The 13,808-nt window shown below is 44.2% G+C and overlaps 1 protein-coding gene across 1 annotated transcript in view; it reads right to left on the bottom strand.

Annotated features, from left to right (window-relative positions):
- The window catches only part of slc49a3 (solute carrier family 49 member 3), a gene marked incomplete at its 5' end in the record, with an annotated part of 97,714 nt that overhangs the window by 36,941 nt on the left and 46,965 nt on the right, over window positions 1–13,808 (bottom strand). Inside the window, 3 exons of the mRNA XM_078202250.1 lie at window positions 11,420–11,536; window positions 12,496–12,633; window positions 12,744–12,820. Of these exons, the coding sequence (XP_078058376.1) occupies window positions 11,420–11,536; window positions 12,496–12,633; window positions 12,744–12,820 (332 nt within the window). The remainder of the gene's footprint in view (window positions 1–11,419; window positions 11,537–12,495; window positions 12,634–12,743; window positions 12,821–13,808) is intronic.

Below are 13,808 nucleotides of genomic sequence, written 5' to 3' on the forward strand. Positions count from 1 at the left end.
TGTGAGGCAGCAATGCTAACCACTGTGCCGCTGTTACACCGTGCCATATTTCCTTGCGTTAAAGCAAACACACCTCAGACCATCTGTCCTGTCATGTTTTGTACACTCTCACTGTGCTTTATTTCTCTTAGCCTTACTGGATCCATTCACTGAGTTCTCCACAGTCTCTGTACTTTGTACTGTGGCCCTTTTTAATTTTGTCTTTGGTTTCTGTCTTCCACTTTTCCCCTTACTGCCTTTTGTTTCTGTCCCCATTTAACTTCCCTCTGATTCCCATCCACCTGCCACATTAGTTTAAAACCTCCCCAACAGCACTAGCAAACACTCCCCCAGGATATTGGTACCAGTCTTGCCCAAGACTGGGCGGCACGGTAGCACAGTGGTTAGCACTGCTGCTTCACAGCTCCAGGGTCCCGGGTTCGATTCCCGTCTCGGGTCACTGTCTGTGTGGAGTTTGCACATTCTCCTCGTGTCTGCGTGGGTTTCCTCCGGGTGCTCCGGTTTCCTCCCACAGTCCAAAGATGTGCGGGTTAGGTTGATTGGCCAGGTTAAAAAATTGCCCCTGAGATTCGTAGGTTAGAGGGATTAGCGGGTAAATATGTGGGGGTAGGGCCTGGGTGGGATTGTGGTCGGTGCAGACTCGATGGGCCGAATGGCCTCCTTCTGCACTGTATGGTTTCTATGATTCTATGAAGTGCAGACCATCCGATTTGTACTGGTCCCACCTCCCCCAAAACCGATTCCAATGTCCCAGGAATTTGACTCCTTCCCTCTCAGCCCTACAAAGGGATGAAGGAGGAGTTGACTAAGGTAGACTGGGAGCAAAAATGTTATGGTGGGACAATTGAGGAACAGTGGAGGACTTTCAAAGCGATCTTTCATAGTGCTCAGCAAATTTACATGCCAGTGATAAGGAAGGACTGTAGAAAGAGATAATCAGCCATGGATATCTAAGGAAATAAAGGAGGGTATCAAATTGAAAGAAAACGCATACAAAGTGGCAAAGATTAGTGGGAACCTAGAGGAGTGGGAAATCTTTAAAGGTCAGCAGAAAGCCATGAAAAAAGCTATAAAGAAAAGTAAGATGGATTATCAGAGTAAACTAGCTCAGAATATAAAAACAGATAGCAAAAGGTTCTATAAATATATAAAATGAAAAAGAGTGGCTAAAGTGAACATTGGTCCTTTCGGGGATAAGAAGGGGGATGTAATAACTGGAAATGAGAAAATGGCTGAGGCATTGAACAGGTATTTTGTATCGGTCTTCACAGTGGAAGTCACAAATAACATGCCAAAAATTGATGACAGCAAGGCTATGGCAGATGAGGACCGAGAAACTATGAAATAGGTAGTGTTGGGCAAGCTAATGGGGCTAAAGGTAGACAAGTCTCCGGGTCCTGATGGAATGCATCCCAGGGTGCTAAAAGAGATGGCGGGGGAAATAGCAAATGCACTAGTGGTAATTTACCAAAATTTGCTGGACTCTGGGGTGGTTCCTGTAGATTGGAAAACAGCAAATGTGACATCACTGTTTAAAAAAGGAGATAGACAAAAGGCAGGTAACTATAGGCTGGTTAGCTTAACTTCTGTAGCAGGGAAAATGCTTGAATCTATCAAGGAGGAAATAGCAAGACAGCTGGATATAAATTGTCCCATTGGTAAGACACAGCATGGGTTCATGAAGGGAAGGTCATGTTTGACTAATTTGGTGGAATTCTTTGAGAACATTGCATGTGCAGTGGACAATGGGGAACCTGTGGATGCGGTGTATCTGGATTTCCAGAAGGCATTTGACAAGGTGCCGCACCAAAGACTGCTACATAAGATAAAGGTGCACGGTGTTACGGGTAATGTATTAGCATGGATAGAGGATTGGTTAACTAACAGAAAGCAAAGAGTGGGGGTAAATGGGTGTTTCTCTGGTTGGCGATCAGTGACTAGTGGTGTGCCTCAGGAATCAGTGTTGGGACCGCAATTGTTTACGATTTACATAGATGATTTGGAGTTGGGGACCAAGTGTAGTGTGTCAAAATTCACAGATGACACCAAGATGGGTGGAAGAGCAAAGTGTTCAGAGGACGCTGAAAGTCTGCAAAGGGATATAGATAGTCTAAGTGAGTGGGCAAGGGTCTGGCAGATGGAGTACAATGTTGGTAAATGTGAGGTCATCCATTTTGGTAGGAATAACAGCAAAATGGACTATTATTTAAATGGTAAAAAATTGCAGCATACTGCTGTGCAGAGGGACCTGGGTAGCCTTGTGCAAAATCTCAAGGAGTTGGTTTGCAGCTGCAGCAGGTAATTAAGGCAGCAAATGGAATTTTGACCTTCATTGGACTCTAAAAACAGCGAGGTTGTGTTGCAGCTGTATAAGGTGCTGGTGAGGCCACACCTGGAGTACTGTGTACAGTTTTGGTCTCTTTACTTGAGAAAGGATACACTGGCACTGGAAGGGGTGCAGAGGAGATTCACTTGGTTGATTCCAGAGTTGAGAGGGTTGGCTTATGAGGAGAGACTGAGTAGACTGGGGCTATACTCATTGGAATTCAGAAGAATCAGGGGTGATCTTATAGAAACATGTAAGATTATGAACGGAATAGATAAAATAGAAGCAGGGAACTTGTTTCCACTGGCAGATGAAACTAGAACTAGGGGGCATAACCTCAACATAAGGGGAAGCAGATTTAGGACTGAGTTGAGGAGGAACTTCTTCACACAAAGGGCTGTGAATCTGTGGAATTCCCTGCCCAGTGAAGCAGTTGAGGCTCCCTCATTGAATGTTTTTAAGGCAAGGATAGATAAATTTTTGAACAATAAAGGAATTAAGGGTTATGGTGAGCGGGCAGGTAAGTAGAGCCGAGTCCACGAAAAGATCAGCCACGATCTTATTGAATGGCAGAGCAGGCTCGAGATGCCAGATAGCCTACTCCTGCTCCTAGTTCTTGCACTCTCAAGCCACATATTCATCTTAGCTATCCTGACATTCCTACTCTGCCTAGCACGTGGCACTGGTAGCAGATTGTGGAATTTGAATTCAATTTTAAAAATCTGGAATTAAAAATCTACTGATGACTGTGAAACCATAGAACCATAGAAAATTACAGTTCAGAAACAGGCCTTTTGGCCCTTCTTGTCTGCGCCGAACCATTTTTGCCTAGTCCCACTGACCTGCACTTGGACCATATCCCTCCACACCCCTCTCATCCATGAACCCGTCCAAGTTTTTCTTAAATGTTAAAAGTGTTAAAACCCCGCATTTACCACGTTATCCGGCAGCTCATTCCACACTCCCACCACTCTCTGTGTGAAGAAGCCCCCCCTAATATTCCCTTTAAACTTTTCTCCTTTCACCCTTAACCCATGTCCTCTGGTTTTTTTCTCCCCTAGCCTCAGCGGAAAAAGCCTGCTTGCATTCACTCTATCTATACCCATCAAAATCTTATACACCTCTATCAAATCTCCCCTCATTCTTCTACGCTCCAGGGAATAAAGTCCCAACCTATTCAATCTCTCTCTGTAACTCAGCTTCTCAAGTCCCGGCAACATCCTTGTGAACCTTCTCTGCACTCTTTCAACCTTATTTACATCCTTCCTGTAACTAGGTGACCAAAACTGTACACAATACTCTAAATTCAGCCTCACCAACGCCTTATATAACCTTACCATAACACTCCAACTTTTATACTCTATACTCCGATTTATAAAGGCCAATGTACCAAAGGCACTCTTTACGACCCTATCCACCTGTGACGTCACTTTTAGGGAATTCTGTACCTGTATTCCCAGATCCCTCTGTTCAACTGCACTCTTCAGAGTACTACCATTTACCCTGTACGCTCTACTTTGCTTTGTCCTTCCAAAGTGCAATATCTCATACTTGTCTGCGTTAAATTCCATTTGCCATATTTCAGCCCATTTTTCTAGTTGATCCAAATCCCTCTGCAAGCTTTGAAAACCTTCCTCACTGTCCACTACACCTCCAATCTTTGTATTATCAGCAAACTTGCTGATCCAATTTACCACATTATCACCCAGATCATTGATATAGATGACAAACAACAATGGACCCAACACCAATCCCTGCGGCACACCACTAGTCACAGGCCTCCACTCAGAGAAGCAATCCTCCACAACCACTCTCTGGCTTCTTCCATTGAGCCAGTGTCTAATCCAATTTACTACCTCCCCATGTATACCCAGCGACTGAACCTTCCTAACTAACTTCCCATGAGGGACCTTGTCAAAGGCCTTGCTGAAATCCAGGTAGACAACATCCACCGCCTTCCCTCCATCCACTTTCCTGGTAACCTCCTCGAAAAACTCTAATAGATTGGTCAAACATGACCTACCACGCACAAAGCCATGTTGACTCTCCCTAATAAGTCCCTGTCTATCCAAATATTTGTAGATCCTATCCCTTATCACACCTTCCAATAACTTGCCCATCACCGACGTCAAACTTACTGGCCTATAATTTCCTGGATTTCTTTTGGAACTTTTTTTAAACAACGGAACAACATGAGCCACCCTCCAATCATCCGGCACCTTCCCCATGAATACTGACATTGTAAATATGTCTGCCAGGGCTCCTGCAAGTTCAACACTAGCTTCCCTCAAGGTCCGTGGGAATACCTTGTCCGGTCCTGGGGATTTATCCACTCTGATTTGCCTCAAGACAGCAAGTACCTCCTCCCCTTTAATCTGTAAAGATTCCATGACCTCCCTACCTGTTTGCCCTATTTCCGTAGATTCCATGCCTGTTTCCTTAGTAAATACGGATGCAAATAACCCATTTAATATCTCCCCCATTTCTTTCGGTTCCATACATAGCCGACCACTCTGATCTTCAAGAGGACCAATTTTATCCCTCACTATCCTTTTGCTCCTAACATACCTATAGAAGCTCTTTGGATTTTCCTTCACTCTGTCTGCCAAAGCAACCTCATGTCTTCTTTTAGCCCTCTTGATTTCCCTCGAGTAGCTTCTTGCACTTTTTATACTCGAACATCTGATCTGTTCCTTGCTGCCTGTACATTTCATACAACTCTCTCTTCCTCTTAATCAGTGTTACAATCTCCCTCGAGAACCAAGGTTCTTTATTCCTATTTACTTTGCCTTTAATCCTGACAGGAACATACAAACTCTGCACTCTCAAAATTTCTCCTTTGAAGGCCTCCCACTTTCCATTTACATCCTTACCAGAGAACAGCCTGTGCCAATCCACACTTCCCAGGTCCCTTCTCATTTCATCAAATTTGGCCTTTTTCCAGTTCAGAACTTCAACCCGAGGACCAGATCTATCCTTATCCATGATCAGGTTGAAACTAATGGCATTATGATCATTGGATCCAAAGTGTTCCCTCACACTCACATCCATCACCTGCCCTAACTCATTTCCCAATAGGAGATCCAATATCGCATCCTCTCTAGTTGGCACCTCTATATACTGATGTAGAAAATTCTCCTGAACACATTTTACAAACTCTACCCCGTCTAAACCTTTTAATAGTATGCGAGTCCCAATCTATATGTGGAAAATTAAAATCCCCTACTATCACAACTTTGTGTTTCTTGCAGTTGTCAGCTATCTCTGCTGATTTGCTCCTCCAATTCTCGCTGACTATTGGGTGGTCTATAATACAACCCCATTAATGTGGTCATTCCTTTCCTGTTTCTCAGCTCCACCCACAGGGCCTCTGTAGACAAGCTCCCTAATCTATCCTGCCTGAGTACCGCTGTAACATTTTCCCTGACCAACAATGCCACCCCCATTGTCAATTGTCGGAAAAACCCATCTCAAGATTCAGTAGTGTCCTTTAGGGAAGGAAATCTGCCGTCCTTACCTGGTCTGGCCTACATGTGATTCCAGAGCCACAGCAATGTGGATGATTCTTAACTGCCCTCTGAAATGGCCTAGCAAGCCACTCAGTTCAAGGGAAACTTGGGATGGGCAATAAATGCTGGTCCAGCCAGCGACGCCCATGTCCCACAAATGAATAAAAGAAAAATCCTGAGATTACCACTTTTGAGATCCTACTTTTTAGCTTAACTCCTAACACCCTAAATTCAGCTTGTAGGACCTTATCCCATTTTTTACTTATATCATTGGTGCTTATATGCACCACAACAGCTGGTTGCTCACCCTCCCCCTCCAGCCGCTCCGAAACATCCTTGACCCTTGAACCAGGGGGGCAACATATCATCCTGGAGTGTCATTTGCATCCGCAGAAATGCACAAGAGTTTATTTAAAATAAAACGCATGGGATTCGCGGTAGTGTACTGAGATGGATAGAAAACTGGTTGGCAGACAGGAAACAGTAGAATAAATGAGTCATTTTCTGGATGGCAGGCAGTGGTTAGTGGGATACTACAGGGGTTCGCTGCGGGGTCCCCAGCTATTCACAATGTATATTAATGATTTAGATGAGGGAGCTAAATGTAATATCTCCAAATTTGCAATAACACAAAGCTGGGTGGAAGGGTGAGCTGTGAGGAAGACAGAGATGCTTCAGTGTGATTTGGATAAGCTGAGTGGATGGGCAAATATAGGGCAGATGCAGTATAATTTGGATAAATGTGGAGTTATCCACTTTGGTAGCAAAAATGGGAACGTAACTTACTATCTGGCTATGAATTAGGAGAGGGGAATGTGCAAAGAGACCTGGGTGTCCTCGTACACCGGTCACTGAAGGTAAGCATGCAGATGCAGCAAGCAAAGAAAGCAAATCGTATGATAAAAGCAAATTACTGCGGATGCAGGAATCAAATAAAAACAAAAAATGCTGGAAAATCTCAGATCTGGCAGCATCTGTGAAGAGAGAACAGTCAATGTTTCAAGTCTGGATGACTTTTCGTCAGAGGGGATTAGAGTGCAGGAGCAGGGATGCCTTGCTGCAATTCGACATGGCCATGGCGAGGCCACACCTGGAATAGTGTGTGCAGTTTTGGTCTCCTTATCTGAGGAAAGAAGCTTTTGCTATAAAGTGTAGAGAATGTTTACCAGACTGATTCTTGGATGTAAGAGGAGAGATTGAGTTTGTTAGGATTATATTTGCTGGAGTTTAGAAGAACAAAGAAGGCATCTCATAGAAAAATATAAAATTCTAACAGGACTAGACAGGGTAGAAGCAGGAAGGATGTTCCCAATGGTGGGGGTGTGCAGAACCAGGGGTCCATCTAAGGATAAGTGGTAAATCTTTTAGGGCTGAGATCAGAAGAAATAGCTTCACCCAGAGAGTGGTCAGCCGATGGAATTCATTACCACAGACAGCAGTTATGGCCAAAACATTGTATGATTTCAAGGAGTTTGATATAGCACTTGGGGTGAAAGGGATATTTGGGGGGCGGGGGGGGGGGGGAGAGAAAGAGGGTAGAGATCAGGCGATTGAGTTGGATGATCTGCCATGATCCTAAAGAATAGCGAAGCAGGTTGAAAGCCCTACTCCTGTCCCTATTGTCCAAGTTTCTCTGGTGCATGGTATTCAAGAGGTTTCCTTGACCATGTTTGACCTGATGCCGTGAGACTTCATGGGTTCCAGAGTTGATGTTCTCACAGGGCAACTCACTCCTGACTGTATACCACTGTGCCACCACCTCTGAGGGGTCTGCCCCATCAGTGGGGCAGGGCATACCCAGGGGATGGTAGTGTCTGGGCATTTTCTGTAACATATGATTCTGAGAGTGTGATTGTTTCGGGTTGTTGTTTTACTAGTCTGTGTGACAGCTTTCCCAATTTTGGCATAAGCCCTGAGGCGTCAGTGAGGGGGGCATTGCAGGATCAACATGGCTAGGTGAGCCAGTCATTTCCAGTGCCTAGGTCGATGCCAGATCTGTCTAGTTTCGTTCTTTTTTGTAGATTTTGTAGCAGTTTGATACCAATGTATGGCTTGCTCAGCCATTGTTGGGGATATGGAAGCACACATTGGCCAGATTTCCTTCCCTAAAAGAACTTAGCGAACCAGATGGGTTTTTACAACAATCAACGGTGCTTTCATGGTCACCATTACCACGACTAATTTTATAATCCAGATTTATTAACTGATCCCACCAGCTACCATGGTGACGCATGTCCCCAGAGTATTAGCCTGGGCTTCTAGATTACTAACCCGGCGACATTACCACTATACCATTGCCTCCCCCGACTTTACACCAGGATTCTGTGTGCTTCTTTTACTCCAACATTCCCTACGAATGTGCAAGAAATCAGACTCAGATTAATGGATTAAAGTGACAGCCAATTGGAAAATTTTTCAAACTCATACTCCATCCCCAAAATAGTGCTAGGCACTGGGATGGCCATTCCCAGAACTGTGCTTGATTATCATTTGTATTATCCATCTGACTTCATAGAATCATAGAATCTTACAGGGCAGAAGGAGGCCATTCAGCCCATCGCATCTCACCGACCACAATCCCACCCAGGCCCTATCCCCATAACCCCATGCATTTACCCTGCTAATCCCCCTGTCACTAAGGGGCAATTTCGCATGACCAATCCACCTGACCCACACAATCTTTGGCCTGTGGGAGGAAACCCATGTAGACACGAGGGGAACATGTAAACTCCACACAGAGAGTGATCCAAGCTGGGAATCGAACCCGGGTCTCCGTGCACAGTGGTTAGCACTGACCTGTGTGAGATGCACCCTTTTCCTGCTTCATCTTTTGTTCCTGTCTAAATTTTCCCCACGGACACTTGATCCACCTCATTCTGATAGCCAATGAAGGAAGAAACCAGAGCCAATCTTCATGTATAGATTTATTTGGTTCTGATCTTTAATGTTTATTTATTAGTCACCAGTAAGGCTTACATTAACACTGCAGTGAAGTTACTGTGTAATTCCCCTAGTCGCCACACTACGGCGCCTGAACAGTAGAATTCTTGTTTGTAAATACAGGAACCTAGGCATTTACTAAAAGAATTAAACTACATGGTTCATGATTTAAATTAAAAGAATTTTACTACATAAAAATCAAAAAACATGAATACTCTACTTTAAATTGTCAATAACATTAAAGATATTAACAACAGAGACTTGCACTTTAAACCAAACGTCACAACTCAACTTTCCTTCTACACCCATTACTAAAAACTACAAAGAGTCGTGAATGTAGCCAATCCATCATGCAAACCAGCCCATCCATTGACTCTGTCTACACTTCCCGCTGCCTCGACAAAGCAGCCAGCATAATTAAGGACCCCACGCACCCCGGACATTCTCTCTTCCACCTTCTTCCTTCGGGAAAAAGATACAAAAATCTGAGGTCACGTACCAACCGACTCAAGAACAGCTTCTTCCCTGCTGCCATCAGACTTTTGAATGGACCTATCTTGCATTAAGTTGATCTTTCTCTACACCCTAGCTATGACTGTAGCACTACATTCTGCACTCTCTCATTTCCTTCTCTATGACCGGTATGCTCTGTCTATATAGCACGCAAGAAACAATACTTTTCACTGTGTTAATACATGTGACAATAAAAATCAAATCAAATTTGACTTGCACCCCAATATCCAAGTCAGATATTGATCAGAGCCACTTAGTTCCAAATATTGATTCAGAGATTCATACAACTACTTCGCTGAATCTCAGAAACAGAACTGTTACGGTGTAGGATGCTGCCATTCGGCCCATCCTGTCTGCAGTGGCTCTCTAAACGAGCATGACTTAGTGCCATTCCCCTGCCTTTTCCTTGGACCCCTGCACATTTTGTTTCTATTCAAGTGATTATCTTGTGCCCTCTTGTATGTTTCAATTGAACTGCCTTCACCACACTTCCAAACAGTGCATTCCAGACCCTAACCACTCTGTGTGTAAAAGTTTTTTCTCAACATCACATTTGCTTCTTTTGCAAATCATTTTTAAATCTTGATCCTTCTATGAGCCGGACAGCTTCTCCCTATCTACTCTGATGATTTTGAACATCTCTATCAAATCTCCTGTCAACATTCTTCTCTCCAAGGAGAACAGTCCCACCTCTCCACTGTATCCTCGTAACTAAAATTTCTCATTCCTGGAACCATTCTTTAAACCTCTTCTCTCCAATGCGTTCACTTCCTTCCTCTAGGGTGGCACCCAGAACTAGAGGACTCTTTCAGCTGAGGTCCAACTGGTATAGAACATAGAACATAGAAAGTCACAGCACAAACAGGCCCTTCGGCCCACAAGTTGCGCCGATCACATCCCCACCTCTAGGCCTATCTATAGCCCTCAATCCCATTAAATCCCATGTACTCATCCAGAAGTCTCTTAAAAGACCCCAACGAGTTTGCCTCCACCACCACCGACGTCAGCCGATTCCACTCACCCACCACCCTCTGAGTGAAAAACTTACCCCTGACATCCCCCCTGTACCTACCCCCCAGCACCTTAAACCTGTGTCCTCTCGTAGCAACCATTTCAGCCCTTGGAAATAGCCTCTGAGAGTCCACCCTATCCAGACCCCTCAACATCTTGTAAACCTCTATCAGGTCACCTCTCATCCTTCGTCTCTCCAGGGAGAAGAGACCAAGCTCCCTCAACCTATCCTCATAAGGCATGCCCCCCAATCCAGGCAACATCCTTGTAAATCTCCTCTGCACCCTTTCAATGGCTTCAACATCTTTCCTGTAATGAGGTGACCAGAACTGCGCGCAGTACTCCAAGTGGGGTCTAACCAGGGTCCTATAAAGCTGCAGCATTATCTCCCGACTCCTAAACTCAATCCCTCGATTAATGAAGGCTAGTACGCCATACGCCTTCTTGACCGCATCCTCCACCTGCGAGGCCGATTTAAGAGTCCTATGGACCCGGACCCCAAGGTCCTTCTGATCCTCTACACTGCTAAGAATGGTACCCTTCATTTTATACTGCTGCTCCATCCCATTGGATCTGCCAAAATGGATCACTACACACTTATCCGGGTTGAAGTCCATCTGCCACTTCTCCGCCCAGTCTTGCATTCTATCTATGTCTCGCTGCAACTTCTGACATCCCTCCAAACTATCCACAACACCACCTACCTTGGTGTCGTCAGCAAACTTACCAACCCATCCCTCCACTTCCTCATCCAGGTCATTTATGAAAATGACAAACAGCAAGGTATCTTGTATAAGTTCATCATAATTCCTTGTACTCTATACCCCTATTTACTGCCCATCCTGCCAGCTTCAATAATTTATGCACATATATACCCAGGTCCCTCTGCTCCTGCACCCCTTTAAGAGTTTTAACCTTTATTTTATATTGTCTCTTCATGTTCTTCCTACCAAAATGCATTATCTTACATTTGTCCACATTGAACTTAATCTGCCACCTATCTGCCCACTCCACCAACTTGTCTACTTGTTTTGGAAGTTCTACACTGTTCTCTTCACAGTTTACAATGTTTCCAAAAAGAAAGGGAAGAGGAGGCGGCAAGTGTAAAATGTGATCTTACATTTGAATATCCTCGGACACACACAATCTGTTGCAAGAGTGCAGAGAAAGAGGTAAAAACACCAATCCCTCCTCCAAAACAGACCATCAGGATCAGGTACGCCTTGTTCTTCAACAACTGCATTTTAAATAAAACACACGTTAGAACATGACAACAACTTCAGCGTTTGAAATAGTAAAGCATGTTATAAATGAGCGCAAGTTTTTTTTTAAAACTTCTGGCACAACCAAAAAAATCAACCATTAGGTAACTTTATACTGTCATTCAATCCAAAATGATTCTTAGCTCCAGAGGGTTTACTTCTGATCCTTTCCTAGCTTGGAAAGTTTTAATTCCAGGGACATCTTTCACAGTGCCAGTTTTCCTGGAGACTTCTCCCTCTAGCTAAATCTAGTAAATCTTTCAACTTCATTTTAAGTGTCCCGGGATATGTAGTTTAGAGGGATTAGTAGGGTAAATATGTGGGGTTACGGGGATAGGGCCTAGGTAGAATTGTCGTTGGTGCAGACTCGATAGGCCGAACGGCCTCTTTCTGCACTGCAAGGATTCTATGATTCAATCTATGATTCTAACTCCTCACAAATTTGGTCTCAAATCCAAATGTGAGAGAGAGCTCCTACTCTCTGTGCAGTGATCCACAGGTCTTGGTGTTGATGGCTACTCTCCCGTCACAGATCCAGGTAGAATAACTGTCTGTGAACTTCCAAGGAAACCTGCCCCCTCTCAAAGTCCATTTCCACGGCAACATGCATCACATGGGCCTTGTATCCAGTAGAAATGCAGTTCAACTATCCTCGAGACCCCAACTCTCTTACCTTGGGAGTAAATCGACAGCTTAAAAGATAATTTACACCTTGCAGCCCTCAGCACTTTTCTGGGACTTGAGACTCTTGGATCTATCCAATGTAGGCTAGAGACTGTTGCTATTGTCTCCAAGTGTAAACATCTTGCATCTTCTCACCAAAGGACAGATCCCCTTGTAGAGTTTGTTTCCCAACTCATTTATTCATTTTTGTTAATTCTTAGTATCAGCAGTCAGAAACATTCATCCTAAACTAGAGACAATAATTACATACCATCTTCATTCCTGTGAAAAAGGGCTCGGAGGTAGAGTTTGCAGCACCAGCAGATGGAGGTGTTGGAGGCACCTTGTGACGAATTCCCACCGTTATAAGAAAACATGCAATTGCTGCAGGGATTGCGTACACTTCCAGCTGAAAATTCAACAAGGGCTAAATTCAGAATTTATTTCCTCTGGAATATGCAGGTGCATTGCCAATAATAATCTGCATGTTTAACGTATCAACATTGTGTATGTGCTTACCAACACTGGCACTGATGATGGCTCCTTCACCAGCAGAGGGGAAAGTACATTGGCAAACAGAATACCTAATGGATTGGCTAGATTGCCAAGGAGGAAGAAGAACAATTATTATCTTTTAACTGCTTGCAACGCTCCAGCTGCTGTTGTTTCAACAATTAGTGAACAGACGTCTATGATATTTGCTTGGATTTTCTGATCTGTTATTTTGAGCCATTAAATAAACCAGCTGCGTCTATCAAAATAGCAGAGAAAAGCAATGTCATTTATAAAGGTACAAAAAACAGAGAAAACTGGAAAATCTCAGCAGATCCAGCAGCATCTGTAGGGAGAGAAAAAGTTAACATTTCAAGTCTGCATGAGCCTTCTTCAGAACGAGAGGGAGCAAAGTATATTGCATTATATGTTGTATAAGAGGGGATGGGACAGCAGGAACAGTGATTAGTGGGAGCTGGGAGGAATTGCAACAAAACATAAATGACAGATGGTAAATGGGGGAAGGGTGTTTTTGCATAGGAACAAAAAAATGTTCAAAGGATCATCCTCCATTTCTGCCAACATCAGCATGATGCCACCATAAAACACCATCTCCTTCTCACCCATCAGCATTCCACAAGGAAAGCTGGCTCTGTGATACCCTGGTCCGCTCCACCATGCCCAACTCCTCATCCCCTTTCCACAGTACTATCCCTTGCAATCACAGAAAGTGTAACACCTGTCCCTTTACCTCCTCCCTCTTCAAGGCCCCAAACACTCCTTTCAGTTGAAGCAGCATTTCACTTGCATCTCCTCCAATTTGATCTACTGTATTCACTGCTCCCAATGCGGTCTCCTCTACACTGGGGAGACTAAACACAGACTGGGTGACTGCTTTGCAGAACACCTTTGCTCAGCCCACATGCATGACCCCAGCCATCCTGTTCAACTCACCATCTTGCTCTCATGCCCACATGTCTGTCCTTGGCTGCTACAATGCTCCAGTGAAGCCCAACACAAACTGGAGGAGCAGCAACTCATCTTTCCATTAAGCACATTATGGCCTCAGGCTTTAATAGAATTCAACAACTT

The sequence above is a fragment of the Mustelus asterias genome, chromosome 1, assembly GCF_964213995.1.
Source record: "Mustelus asterias chromosome 1, sMusAst1.hap1.1, whole genome shotgun sequence".
Classification (NCBI taxonomy): domain Eukaryota; kingdom Metazoa; phylum Chordata; class Chondrichthyes; order Carcharhiniformes; family Triakidae; genus Mustelus; species Mustelus asterias.